General features: G+C 33.8%; 1 protein-coding gene across 6 annotated transcripts in view; it reads right to left on the reverse strand.

Moving 5' to 3' along the window:
* The window catches only part of Adgrb3 (adhesion G protein-coupled receptor B3), a 721,663-nt gene that overhangs the window by 406,528 nt on the left and 300,648 nt on the right, over nucleotides 1–14,487 (reverse strand). For all 6 annotated transcript variants that reach the window (XM_074080490.1, XM_074080476.1, XM_020162286.2 and 3 more), the window contains 2 exons: nucleotides 4,197–4,361; nucleotides 3,560–3,724 (listed from right to left, as the gene is read on the reverse strand). In XM_074080490.1, coding sequence (XP_073936591.1) covers nucleotides 3,560–3,724; nucleotides 4,197–4,361 — 330 coding nt within the window. The remainder of the gene's footprint in view (nucleotides 1–3,559; nucleotides 3,725–4,196; nucleotides 4,362–14,487) is intronic.

A 14,487-nucleotide genomic window follows, 5' to 3' on the forward strand; every position in this document is an offset into this window, starting at 1 on the left:
AAAGATTGGAGCACAAAGTTAGCATGTTTTGTGATTCTTTTTTTGTCCTAAGGCTAACATTAAAGAAAATTACTCAGAAACAAAATGAAGTCTCTCTTGGTATCCAGAAAGGAAGTAATTCTGTTGGAAAACAAACTTTCAGAGATAACTCCATGAGGAACATTTCTAAGTGGGGATTGGGTGTGTGTGTAGAGGCTCACATTTCCTGTATTACAGGTTGCCAAATTCTAATACAAAAGCATTACAGTGTTTAAGACATGTTTTCAATTCAAACACTATTTCTGCTCTCCCTTGGTATGGTATTTAAAGATAAAAATCACAATCATTGCTACATCTTTGGCCTAAGTTGCTATTACTGTGTACATTTATGATATGACTATCTTACTTTGCAAGTTTTTCTGAGCAATCTCAACCTGCAAGCTTCACTTAACATTTGCAGACAAAGCAACTATAGTTCCAAAAAGGAAATTTTATTTATAAATCAAATGCAATATCTACTGTAAGTGATAGATTCCAACTTGGTGATTAATGATTAGAGAGTAATGCATCTTAGGAATGGAGTTATAGATTGCCCTTCCCTGGGAGCAAGGAGGTCCCCAGGAAGCCAAAAAGTAAACTTAGGCCACCCAGCAGTAATATTTGCTTTCTGAATAATATTAGCCAGGAAAATGCTGGGAAAAAATTTAAAATAGAACGTTTCACATTGAAGAAGCATAACAAAACCAGTGAAATTATTACCATCCAACCATTTTAACTGCCAGTGCCTGAGGGTGTGCAATGAGATTGAGATGAATGAAATCATTATTTGGTGTGCTTGACCAATTTAAAAATTGGGACACTTATCTCCCCTGTAGCTACTCTATTTCCCAAACAGCAGTATTTTTAAAAATAATTTTTTCATCCCTATGATTCTCTTTTCTTATGAAGACAAAAGAAACATCCTTTTTGTGGCCAATGATGCTGTCTTAATATCTTTTTTATCTGTTTACCCATAAATAAAAATATTAATCTTGATAGGCAAATATTTTATTTTCCATTTTTAGTAGACAGCTCTTGATTAAATCCTGATGATTAATCTTTATTTTCATTAACTACCCACACAAAGATGTTGGTATGTAATATTTTTCCTTTTGACAAGCAAGGGTCTCTGGGCAAACCTGATTAATTTGTTTTGCATTAAAATTAAGTGAAGCATAAAAATAAATAGTAGTTGTTCCCAGAAACTTGAATTAAAAAATAAGAATGAACAGTACTAAAAATAATATTAGAAAAAAAACAGTGTTTTAAAAGAAACATTTGTTGAGGCCTTGTTATTAACGAAAAGATAAAGTGTTATGGTAACTGAAAGCTTTCCCAATTTATATTGTCAATGTGTAAATTTGAAGCAATATAATGACTGAAATTAAGAACTCTACAACTGTTGCTCACAAAAGTGCTACATAGTGACTAGAGGCAAATCCAGCAGATTAGAAATCAGTGCATACATCAAGTCTACTGTGGAAAATGGAGTTATTTATAAATGCTTCTCTCCATAAGAAAGTAAGATGACTGCACATGAAACGTTAAAGGATAAATATGGGCAAACTCTATTTTGATTAAAAAACAGTTTGTTCTGTACATTAATGTCTTTTAATTTAACAGTCATATACAGCTTTTGATGGATGATGCAAATTGTGTTTATATAAAAGTGTCAGATTAAGGTATATTCAAAAGCTTGGTATATATACATATATATACACACATATGCACATATGTATGTACACTATATATTGTCTCTATATAAGCACTAACCTGTAAATTATTTAGCCAATTAGAGAATTCAGTTTAATTATGAAACTATATACTTGTAAATAATTTTTGTTCTCTTCAAATGACACTTTGAAAAGAGTAAAAAAAAATGTCAATAATACCAAAAATGTACGGTATAATATAAAAAAGGATTTACATTTTTATATGATAATTTTTCAACATGTCTTACATCGTGAAAGCAAATAAACTTAGCAAATAAGGTATACTGTCTTTCTTGTAAACAAATTTGTGAAATGTTTTCCAAACAGCAGGTGGCAATCTTTGTAAATTTGATTGCAGGAACTCTATCTCAACTATGCAGATGAAAGATCCTTTTAGACCAGTTAAGAAACTTAGTATATTAAGGCTGGTTTAGACAACTTCAAATATTAAAGGAGTGTTCTTTAATCATGCTTTACAATTCTAATGAAATTTTTCCCTTGGCAAAATAAATGGTTTTGTTTAATGCTCCTTAATTCTTATGCAGCACAGGAGGAATTTCACAGTGATAACCTGCATAGTTATCCTTCTCATCAAAATCCCACATGCTGTTTATTTCTTATCATTCTGAGTTCATATGGCAAGAATGAACAAAACTCATTTTAGATATCAAGCTCAAAGAAATCTTGCTGACATATGCTACACATAAAGTCTAGTTTCTGATAGTATTTTTATGTTGAACAGCGAGAAATTTTTAGAATTTTAATTATGGAGAAATCCAAATTTTTACTTCTGGGTATCTCAAAATACATTGGTCTTTGAAAATTGATGTGGTCATGTTATGGACAGAAGTTTCTAGCTTCTGAACTGCAAAGGAACCCCAAAGATCTGCAATTAGCTGCACTCACTATATACCCAGTATCCAGGTATCAAAGAGAATAGTTGCTGCACCTAGCAGCAATAGAACATTCGTCTAGTTTAGCTAATTTTCTTTACCTCACTGTGGAATTTTAAAATTCCATCCCATCATCTTTTAGTATGGTTATAGCATTTTTGCCTATGATATCAACCTTAAATTATGAGTTTTCAGTTATTTACTGAGTTCTCCATGTGTCAAGAATATTTCATAGAAGGTATATATGGATAGAAAAGAGTCTTTGCTCTAAATGATATTTGAAAAATAGGCACTATGTATTTGGACAATTTCTGACCTTGCATTCTTTGCTTATATGTAAAATCTTCTAATGTAGCAGCCCTGCAATTCTTTCATTAGTAACTAAAACTCAATTCTTTCATTTTAAAATATATTACTCATCAGGATTACTTTTACCATGGGAAATATGGCAAGGGCAACTAAATGGAGATGTCTAAGGCTATCTCCTAAGGTGAGATTGATTAGAAATAGAATTAAAGGATCTGAATAATCAGATAATAATTTTAGCTTCTTACTTAGCTATTTATCTAAGATATCCTTATTTCTGGCATACATAATCTAAGGCAACCTGGTTTTGTGTTCTCAGTAAACAAATTCATAAAAATAATAGAAAACATGTAACCTAACTGTTTTAAACCACAACTAGTCTTATTACTGTTTATGACCACCTTTGTATTATCATGTTTTTCAATGTCATTTTTGAACAAACAACTTATATCCAATCAAACTACTCTATGACACATCAAGAAAAGATTTTCTCTATGTTATAAAAATAAGTAAATGGCCAGTTATCATCAGCAATCCTTTCACTGAGGTAGTATTTCCCTGACAGTATTTTTAATTCTATTTTTCAGATTACAAAATGTTTATATTGGGATAATTCTAGTTCATTCTTACCTGGGCATCTCTGTTCACTGCATCTTCTCACTTCTTCACCTGTTCCTTCACATTGTTGTCCTGTGATTGCTGCACCCTGACAAGTCCTTATTCTTCTTTCCCAGCCTCCATCACAGGACTTGGAACATCCACTCCAGTGACCCCATTGATTCCACTGACCATTGGCTGGAAGAATATGTCATGGTCAATGGTACACATTGCTACCACAGTGTAGTCTACCACCCACTGCTTTAGGAATTCATAAATCTGAAGACATTACAATCCCTCTGATTTTTATTAATCCATCATCATGAATAAGCTTTATCCAAATATTTGACCTACTAGTCAAACACAGAGCATTGAAATTAGCAGAAGTACATGTAAGTTTGTCTGCTTCTTCAAATGCACATTGACTCTTACTTATAAAAGATGCAAATTCAGTGGTAAACTTCATTAACTAATTAGTTGCTATTTAATATCATAATCTCCTGAATTTCATGACTTTACTAAAGTGGTATATGGTAAAATAAGTTCTGGTATAAATTAACTTCATTTATAAGAAATATATAATTATCTTATTGTTGCATGCTTGTCAGGAATGATTCTGTCAAATTTTACAAACTGTAGGTACCCTACATATATAGGAATCAGGCCTTACCTGTACACTCAGGGTTGTAGCATTCTCTACTTTCTGCCCATGGCCCTCTGCATTCCGACCCCCCATGAGCAGCTGCAGTGCACTGCCTGCTTCTCTGTTGAGTTCCATTTGAGCATGTTACTGAGCACTGGCTCCATGAACTCCACTCCTGCCACTGTCCATCAACTACCAAAGTAGAAAGAGAGACAGTGTAAGGAAGGCTACACAAAAAGCGCATGGTAGGACTAACCTTGTAAATAAATCCCAACCAAAAGATTCTGAATAAATGCACCAGAAGGCCATACTGGCAGGAGACTTTATTCCTGGTCTCCAAATTATGATGTCCTTATTTTCTCACTTCTATTTCACTTTATGTGTCTCTAGTATGTCTTCTGATTCAATTGTCTTTTCAAAAATATTTTGTATTCAAAAATGCAAAGCTTTGTGCTGGGTGTTAGAACATAGAACAGTGAACAAAATAAATACAGAGCAATAGTCACAGAGCACATATTTTAGAAAAGGAACCACTAAAAATAAATAATCAATTACATGCTAGGTAAAGCAATTATATATTGTGCTGTAAAGGATAATCTCAGAATATTGTGAGATAAGTATTCCGAAGGACTGGAGGGTGTGTCTTCCATGTCAATTGAGGTCTCACCAATCACTGAACAATAATGAAAAAAAAAAAAAAACTTAGGAAATGGGTTCTTTGCAGAAAGGCATTCAAAGGTCCTTGGTAGAGGAAATGTGAGCACTGTCAGGAACTGGATGAGAGCCATTATGAATGCAATCTAGAGAGCCAAGTAAAGAGAAGCAGTACAGGAGGTTGGTAAAAACGGAGAGGCCAAATTTTGCAAGACTTTTATAAGCTTATTAAGAATTTTTATCATTATTCTCATTAAGAAGCCAGTGAAATATTTAAACGGGGGATTCCATGATGAGATCTAATGCAGGGTGGAGAAAGAAATACAGGAGAATTTAGGGAGAATCTAAACTTGAATGATGAGGCAGTGGTGGTAGAATCTCCAATAAATTAGAAAGCTACTGAAAAAGGATGGAGAGAGAAACTCCTGAAAGGCACTGGAAGCAGAAGCCATGGAAGAATCCAGGTTTTCCCAAATATCTAGTTCCTGATGGTTGGAATTTAATGGAAACTGTTGCATTTGACTTGCCTTTAGAGATTCATTTATCTATTCATTCATTTAAATGATTTTTTAGAATCTGTCATCAGACTCTTTGATAAGTGTTAATGAGAGATAGAGAAACAAAAATATATAAATCCCAAGCTCAAAAATCTTATAATTAAGTATATTACAGATGAAAAAAGTACTAAAAGGTCAAGTAAGTAAAAGGTAAAGACTCATTTTTTCATGGTGAGGGTGACTGAGACAAGGTCTTCTTAAATACTCCAGTCTGGTCTGGAACTCAATGTGCAGTCCAGGCTGGCCTTAAACTCAAAATCATCCTGCTTCAGCTTCCTGAGTACAGGGATTGTAGGCATGTACCATCACACTCATGGGAAAAACAACAACAACAAACATCTTAACTTGGCACATGAAGCACATAGGCTTTCACAGGACAGAACAAATCTATTTAGGAAGAAATAATTAGAATGGTGAGATTTAGACAAAGGAGGTAGTACTGTCAAAGGTGGATTCTATATAAAAGGAGCAAAGGATTCAAAGAAAAACACCTGGTTAAAATGCATAAACCACCATTTAATGTTATAAATGCATGAGCACATGGCTGTCGGCTTTTTCCAATACCATTTCATGGTTTTTGGTTCATTGGATCAGACGTGAAAGAGAATTCACCACAAATCCAAAGTTCCAATATAAGCTACTGTTGCTATGAAAATCCACCCAAGCAAACCAGTAAGTCTGGCAGAATATGAGTACTTTAAATCTAATTTCAAAGGCTTATGTGTAGTGATTAAATAGAAGGTTACTTAATAGGTAACTAGCTGTACTTAATAAACTCTTTGTGAGATTAAAAATCACAAAATGCCAATTTAATGATCCCATCCATGTGTTGTTAGCATCTTAGTTTATTAAAAAGTATCTAATACAATCTGTTGCCTGAGTAGCACATTTGCCAGTCAAAAAAGAAAGTTCTAGTAAATCAGCAAGACATTATAAATTATCAACTTGCCCTCTACTATGGCTTGAATACAAGTGTATTTTCATTTCAAAATTTTGCTTTTAAAGGGTAACACTTATTGAGCTTACCTGATGAACCTTCACTATTCTAAGAAATCTAAGATGGGTTTATAAAAATAAGATTCATACCTTGTACCTTACAATCTATTTGGAAATGTACAAATGTGCACATTATTGAGAACATTCAGAGAGCAAAACAGAGATAAATGCAATGGTGCCGACCTAAGTTAAGTTAATAGATTAGGAAGGGAGTGTGGGGCATCCTTAAACAACCTGATTTGAGGTGCTTTTAAATATGTTTCACTATGAATGTCATAGTTACACACTCACTGGCAAAGGGAGGAGAAGTCTTTCCCACTAAGAAGATGTGGAGTAGGGAGTGAGCAAATCAAATGTGGATATTAGAGAGAAGATAGTTAGGCAGGGGCAGGATTTCTATAAGGATTGAGAAAAAGGTCTTGCTGAAAAGAGATTAGGGAAAATGAGAATACCTATTCATCAAGTGTTTTACTCACCAGATTTTTGCTAAAAGAAGACTTTGACTTACCATTAGTAAACAAAAATTTGAAAACTATAAATTCATACATTTGTAATAGCAGTTGTTCAGTCCATTCTGACAAAGTATGTACTTTATATTTTGGCTAAAGTTCAACGATGAGTTACTATTAGAAACTTGAGGGACAATTTGAGGTTCAATATTATTATAACATCATCAAGATATGTATTTGAGATGTGAATAGCTTTGTTTACAAAGTCAGTTACATAAAAGAAATAACAATGAAATTGAAGATGTGCCGAGTGGATGATTTTTGTTGTTTTATTTTACACTGAAAACTAAAAGGTCATTTTACTGAACATTAACTGCACTGTTGTGAAAGAACTGGCTTGACAAAATAACTCATTCAATATTAAAAAAAAAAAAAGGAAAAACCCAATACAAAATGTAATGTAAAGCTTTGTTTATATTAGTTTCATATCCTGGATTTTTAAAAAATCATTAATTATTACATTCTTTTATGGGCCTCTGCCTCCAGACAATACAGGAGATGGTAATAATCATTTTACTGAAATGGGAAAAAATGAAGAACAGACTGGAAAGTTGAAATTAAGTTTTGTCTTGGATGTTTAAATATTTCCAGTAGAATATGTGCATTATCTTTCAGGCACAGGTGTTGAGATATTTAATAGTGGACCTGAAACTGGGGAGCCAAAGTGGCGAGGAACCTGCATCTCCTTCAATACTGCATGCAAGTTTGGCACTTCACCTGATTTAGTGGTACCAAAATAGAGGCACTCAATCCCCCTCCTGTCCTGAAGGCAGCCCTAAATTCACTTGACTTCCCACATTTATAAGACATATCTCCTAGGGGTATTGAAAATCCGTGAATCTGAATAGACCGCAAAGCTTTTGTTCTAAAACTGCACCCCTATCGAACGCTGATTCACATCTTGGTATACTGTCAGAAAAAGAGTTTCTTAATAAGCACCCCACACTCCACTTGGAAGCTCATAAAGCATGAAGAGTTGATGATTTACAGATAATTTAGAGTGTACTGGCATTACTTCTAGACTCCAGGAGAAATCTGGTGATTAAGACTGGACTAAGCTCTGCTCCCATGAACAGGACTGACTGGCTGTAGGGGAGACAGATGATAAAAAAGCAAACAAATGAATAAAGAGCATAAGCTAGAAGTGTCATCACAACCATGTGACAAAGGGGGCAATGTGACAGGGACATGCTCCACCAGGCCTCTCAGAGGAGAGAAGTTATACTTCAGTTTCATGCAATAGAAAGGGCCTGCATTAGAACACTTGTAGACAGCTCTTTGCAAATGCAAACTCTCAAGTCAGGAAAGCTTTGTGTGTTTGGGAAAAGTGAGAAAACTGGGTTTGTGGTGATCTTGAAAAAATTGGCTCAGTTGGTGAACAGAAACCAGAAATGATAGGACCCTCTGGGCTCTATGAACAGGGAAGATGTTAACAATGAGAGGATTTAAAGGCAGAGAAATGATAAAATTTATATTTTAAAACTTAAATTTGTTGTTGTGAATAGAATGGATTGTACAGAGGCAAAAATGCAGGGAGACATTAGTGGTCAATAAGACAGGGCTTATGGTGGCTTAGATCATGGTAGTAACTAACAATGGGTATAAAAAGAGGTAGATGAATTTCTGGTGTTTTTTGCATGTAGACCTGACAGGTAGCTGGTGCAGTATGGAGAAATAAAGAATCAGGTTGTCTTTTCTCATATATATATATATATATGAGAGACAGAACAAAATTGTATTAGTGAGTCTGTCTGAGGGGAATATGGAAAGTGGAGGAGGTGAGAGAAGTGAAGAAAATGTTAGAGAATGAAAACTACTGAAAAAAACCTATCTACATATGAATATAATATAATGTACTGTACAGTAAGCTATTGAATATTAGGGGAGGATGGTGATAGAGAATGGTTAAATAATGAGGGGAGGGGGTTAATTTGATAAAAGCACGATACATATAGACCTGAAGCATCAAGGTGAAATCCCCTTGGACACTTAAAAAAATGAAGGACAGGAGAGAAAAATAGGTCTTTAACTAGGATGGGTAACCAGTGGGAGGTGGGTAGACATAAGGAAAGGGGGAGTGAGTGTGAATATGGTAGATGTGTTTTGTATCCATATATGAAAATAGAAGAATCAAACTTGCTGAAACTGTTCTAAGATAGGGAGTAGAGAAGAGGGAGGATGATGGAGAGGATAAATATAACTAAGACATATTGTAAGCACATATGTAAATATCACAATGTACCCCATGTACTACTATTACGTGCTAATATAATAACAATAATAACAATAATAATAATAAAAGAGTTGGGGACTTTAGCAACCCACTTTCAGCCATTGGCAGATCATTCACACAGAAAATTAACAAAGAAACATCAGATTTCATGTGCAACCTAGATCAAATGTACTTAACAGACATCTATAGAACATTCCATCCAACACATGCAAAATATGTATTCTTCTTATAAGCACGTGGACATTCTCCAGGATAGAACAGTATGTTAGGTCAAAGAAAAGGCTCAATGAATTTAAAAGACTGAAGTCATATCAAGTATCTGGTCTGCCCACAATGCAGAAACTAGATGTCAATAACAAAAACTCCGGAAATTACAAAAACACATGGAAATTTAACAACTTATTTTTTGAGCAACCAATGGATCAAGGAATAAACCAAGAAGGAACTGTAAAATATTCTTGAAACAAATGGAATTGTAGACACATCATAACAAAACCTATGTGATACACAAAATCAGTAGTAAAAGGAAATTTATAGAAAAAAATGCTTACATTCAATAGGCAGAAAGATCTGAAATAAACAACTTATCACTTCGTCTCAGGTACTAGAAAAACAATAACAAACTAGCACAAATTCAGTTGAAGAAAAGAAATATCTAAGTAGAAATAATTATTTCATTTCTAAAGACTGAAAAAAATATGAAATCCCAATAAAAGAAAGATTTGGCTCTTTTAAAAGATTAACAAAACAGACAAACTCTTATATAGACTAAGAAAAAGAAGATTGCACAAGAAAAGATCATTGGAGATTACCATAAATAACTATATGCCAATGATGATCCTAACCCAGAAGAATTGGACAAATTCCTACATAACACATATTTTACCAAGTTTGAATCATGAAGAAACAGAAAATCTGAAAGGTAATGAGACTGAAACAACAATTTAAAAGAAATCTCCCATAAAAAGAACCAGGTGACTTCACTTTTGAATTCTACCAAACATTCAAAGAACTACCAGGACCTGGGGCATGGCTCAAGTAGTAGAGCACTCACCTAGCAAGCACACAGCCCTGAGTTCAAATCCCAGTAAAGCCAAAGAAGCCATAAAGAAAGAAAGATAAACTACCAATTCTTCTTAAATTATTCCAAGAAATTGAAGAGAAAGGAATTCTTCCAACATATTTTACAAGGTCAGCATTAACCCGAAACTAAAACACAATAACAACAGAAAAGACTGTAAGCCAACACACTTGATGAACATAGCTATGAAAATTCTCAACAAAATATTAGCAAATCAATTCCAATAGCATATTAAATAGATGATTTAACATGCTCAAGTGGAATTGATTCCAGGGATGCAGGATGGGTCATAATATACAAATCACAAAGCAATAAGCATGACACACCAAATCAGAGGAATGAAGGACAGAAACCATATGATTATCTCAATAGATGCAAAAAAAAAGCATCTGATAAAATCTGTTATCACTTCATGATAAAAACTAAACAAATTTTAGCTGCGGAAGGAACATAACTTAACATAACAAAGGCCATATACAATAAGCAAATAGTTAACATTATGTTGAATAGAGAAAAGCTGTAAGATTTTGGTCTGAGATCTGGAATAAGACAAGAATACCTATTCAACATAGGGTTAGAATTCTGAGCTAGAGCAATTGGCAAGAGAAAGGTATAAAGAGCATCCAAACTGAGAAAGAAGTCAAATTGTCACTGTTTATAGATGAAATGTTCTTACATGTATAGGAAACCCCAAATACTACCAAAAAAAAAAAAAACCCTACTAAAACTAATAAATGAATTTAATGTTGTAAGATACAAAATCAGTAGACTAAAATTAGTGATGTTGCTATATACCATTAGCAAATTATGTGGAAAAAAAAGCCAAAAAATGTAATCCTATTTACAATAGTTACAAAAAATACCTAAGAATAAATTTAGCTAAAGAGATGAAAGATCTCTATAAGGAAAACTATAGTACACTGATTAAAAAAAAGTAAAGAGAACACACACACACACCCCACACACATACACACACACACACTGGAAAGACATCCTGAGTTTGTGGATTGGAAGAATCAATATTGTAAATTGTCCATGTTGCCTAAAGCAATCTGCAAGTTCAATACCAACCTTACCAAAGTACTAACGGTATTCTCCCCAGAACAGGAAACAAATAATCTTAACATCTGGATAGATCCACACAGAACCCTGAATAATCAAATCCATCTTGAACAAAAAGAACAAGCTATGTGAGTTCAAAATACATTATAAAGACATATTAATAAAAGCAGTATGATATTGGCATAAAAACAGGCACATAGACCAATGGAAAATATAGAGTTTGAAAGTAAACTCTTTCATCTATGGCTAGCTGATTTTGACAAAGGTGTTAAGAGTATACATGTTAGTAAAGATAGCCTTTTCAACAAATATTTATGGAAAAATTGTATATCCACCTACAAAAAAATGAAATTAGACCATTATCTCTCACCAGTTACAAAAATCAACCTAAAATGTATTAAAGACTTAAATGTAAGATCTGAAACTGTAGTGTGTGATGGTGCGTGACTGTAATTCAAGTATTTGGGAAGCAAAGGCAGGAGGATCACAAGTTCAAGGCTACCCAGGGCTACGTAGCAAAACCCTGTTCTCAAAAAAAAAAAGGCTGGGTGTGGTGGCTCACATCTGTACTTCCAGTTATTCAAGAGGCATTTTGAGATCAGCCTGGGCAAAAGTGCAAAACCCTATAAGGAAAACACAAAACAAAAACAAAAACAAAAAGCTAAGAAACTAGGGGAGTGGAACAAATGGAAGAGCACTTGCTTAGTATGCCTGAGGCCCTGAGTTCAAGTTCCAGTACTAAATTAAAAAATCCTAAAATAATGAAACTACAGCAAGAAAATACAGGGAAAATGCTTCAGCACATTGGAATGGGAATGGGCAAGGATTTTTGACAAGACTGGAAGAACACAGTGCAGGAAAACAAGATAGGTGAAAGAGATTACCTCAAACTAAGGCTTCTTCACAGTAAAGGAAACAATCGTCGAGTGAAGTAATAATCTAAATGGGAGAACTTGCAAACTATACATGTGACAAGGAGTTGCTATTCAGAACATATAAGGAACTCCTAAAATTTAAAAGCAAAAAACCCAAATAACCCACTTAAAAATGGGCAATAGACCTAAATAGGTATTTCTCAAAATACCATTTGCCTCCCTAACAAGTAAATAAGAAAATGACCATCCATCTGGGAAATGCAAATTAAAACCACAATGAGATATGACCTCAACCCAGTGACAATGGCTATTTATTACTGGATAGATTAACAATAAAACATGCAGGTGAGGATAGAGAGTAACAGGGGACCCTTGTACACTGTTGATGGGAATGTAAATTAGTAAATCATTTTGAAAAACAGCATGGAGTTTCCTCAATTAAAAATGCAACTATCACATGATCCAACATCTTACCTCTGCAAAGACAAATGAAATTAGAATATTGAAAAACCACCTACTCACAATAGCTAAGAGATAGAAACAATCTTTTTATTAACTGATGAATGGATAAATAAAATGTGGCATACATAAAGAATGGAAAACTATTCATCCATGAAAAAGAATGAAATCCTATTATTTGTGACAACATGAATGAAAGTGGAGATCATTGTTAGGTGGAATAAACCAAGCACAGAAAAGTACTGCAAGGTCTTACACATGGAGTCTTAAAAAGCTGATCATATAGAGATTGAGAATAGAATGATGGCTGGAAACCAGCCAAATGGTGAAATGTGTAGAGTGAAAGGAGGGATGGGGAAAGATTTATCAATGTGTACAGTTAAAGTTAGTTAGGAATAAGAAGCCCTGGTATGGTATTGCACACTATGATGATTCTAGATAACAATAATGTATTGTACATTAAAAAAATCTTTGCCTCCCAAACTTATTTAAAATGTAACCCTTCATCTTTCCCTTCCCCCCCTTTTTCCCTCCATTTGGGGAACACTCCACTAGAATATATAATTTCTTCTTTGATAATCAGGTGAGAATCAACACTCTCTTAGGACTTTTAAATTCCTCTTACAGTTGGATTTCTTTTTCATGTGTGTTATCTTTCAATTTAAAAACTCCAAACGCCTACTGCTTTATGAGCAATTCTACAAAGGTGACTAAAAATAAGACAATAAGGGTGTGTTTCAAAACAGGGAGACTGCTGAGAGCTTAAACTGTCTAACCCTTATGTAATGTGCTTCCTTATACTTACACCAATGACACATGACAGTTCATCCTTCACTTCATCAATGTAACAAATTATCAGATTTTCTGATCTCAGAAGATTTGAAAGTGCAAAGACTAAATTGCTAGATTCCTGAGATTTATATTGTTATATGGACTTCCTCCCGCAATTATGTAAATCTGGAAGAAACAACTATTCTCGTGTATAAGGACCCAAACTAAATTCTACGATATACTTTTAAAATATTGTTTTGCAATCTTTTTTCAGGTCTTTACCAATAAATGGTGAAAACATAAAATAGGTGAGACAATAATAATCACAAAATATGTACCCTTATAGTAAGTCATGTATATTGTGGATAATAAAACTTTCATTTTATCAATTATTCTAGGTTGAATATTACTGTTGATTAAGTCAGCAGCAGAGAGTAATTGTGAGGACAAGAATTTTGGCCTCCAGCTTTAAACTAATCTGATTTAGTGATATAAAAGTTGGACAGATCAAATTTACAGTTAGGAATTATGCAGGGACCTGGGAAGCAGCTTCAGAACACAAGGCGAAAGTGTGACAGAGCCTAACCTCTTGCTTTGGACATAGGTAGAAGATCAAAAATCTGTTTCCCACATGCTATTTTAAAATAAATTATAAAGAAAGAAAAATAAAAATATACCCTTTTTATCAGAATTGAATATATAGGCATAAGATCATGGTAAGGTTAAAAGGGATTTAAAAAATTAGTAAGGAAGTTAAGGTTGAAATAAAAAATTGTAAGATAAACTAAGCCAAGATTAATAAAGACATAATATAAAAAATCTTATAAGCTAAGAGCTAAAACATTACAAGAATCATGCTAAAAATATGAAATGACACTAAACAAATATAATTGTCATACAAAAGACAAGAAGGTTGCAATAAAATACAAATTAATTGAACAACAGGTTAATGAGGCAGCATTTGTGTGTCAAATTATAACATCCTCATGCAGTGGCAACTGGAGACCTTTGCACCAAGGTCACACAAATGTTTAGCATTCTTCCACTCACAGAAGGGCTCCCTGCAGAGGGACAGGCAGGGCATCTTCACATAAATGCTGAGGACAAAAATTTTAGGTCAG

Source organism: Castor canadensis, chromosome 1 (assembly GCF_047511655.1).
Source record: "Castor canadensis chromosome 1, mCasCan1.hap1v2, whole genome shotgun sequence".
Classification (NCBI taxonomy): Eukaryota; Metazoa; Chordata; class Mammalia; order Rodentia; family Castoridae; genus Castor; species Castor canadensis.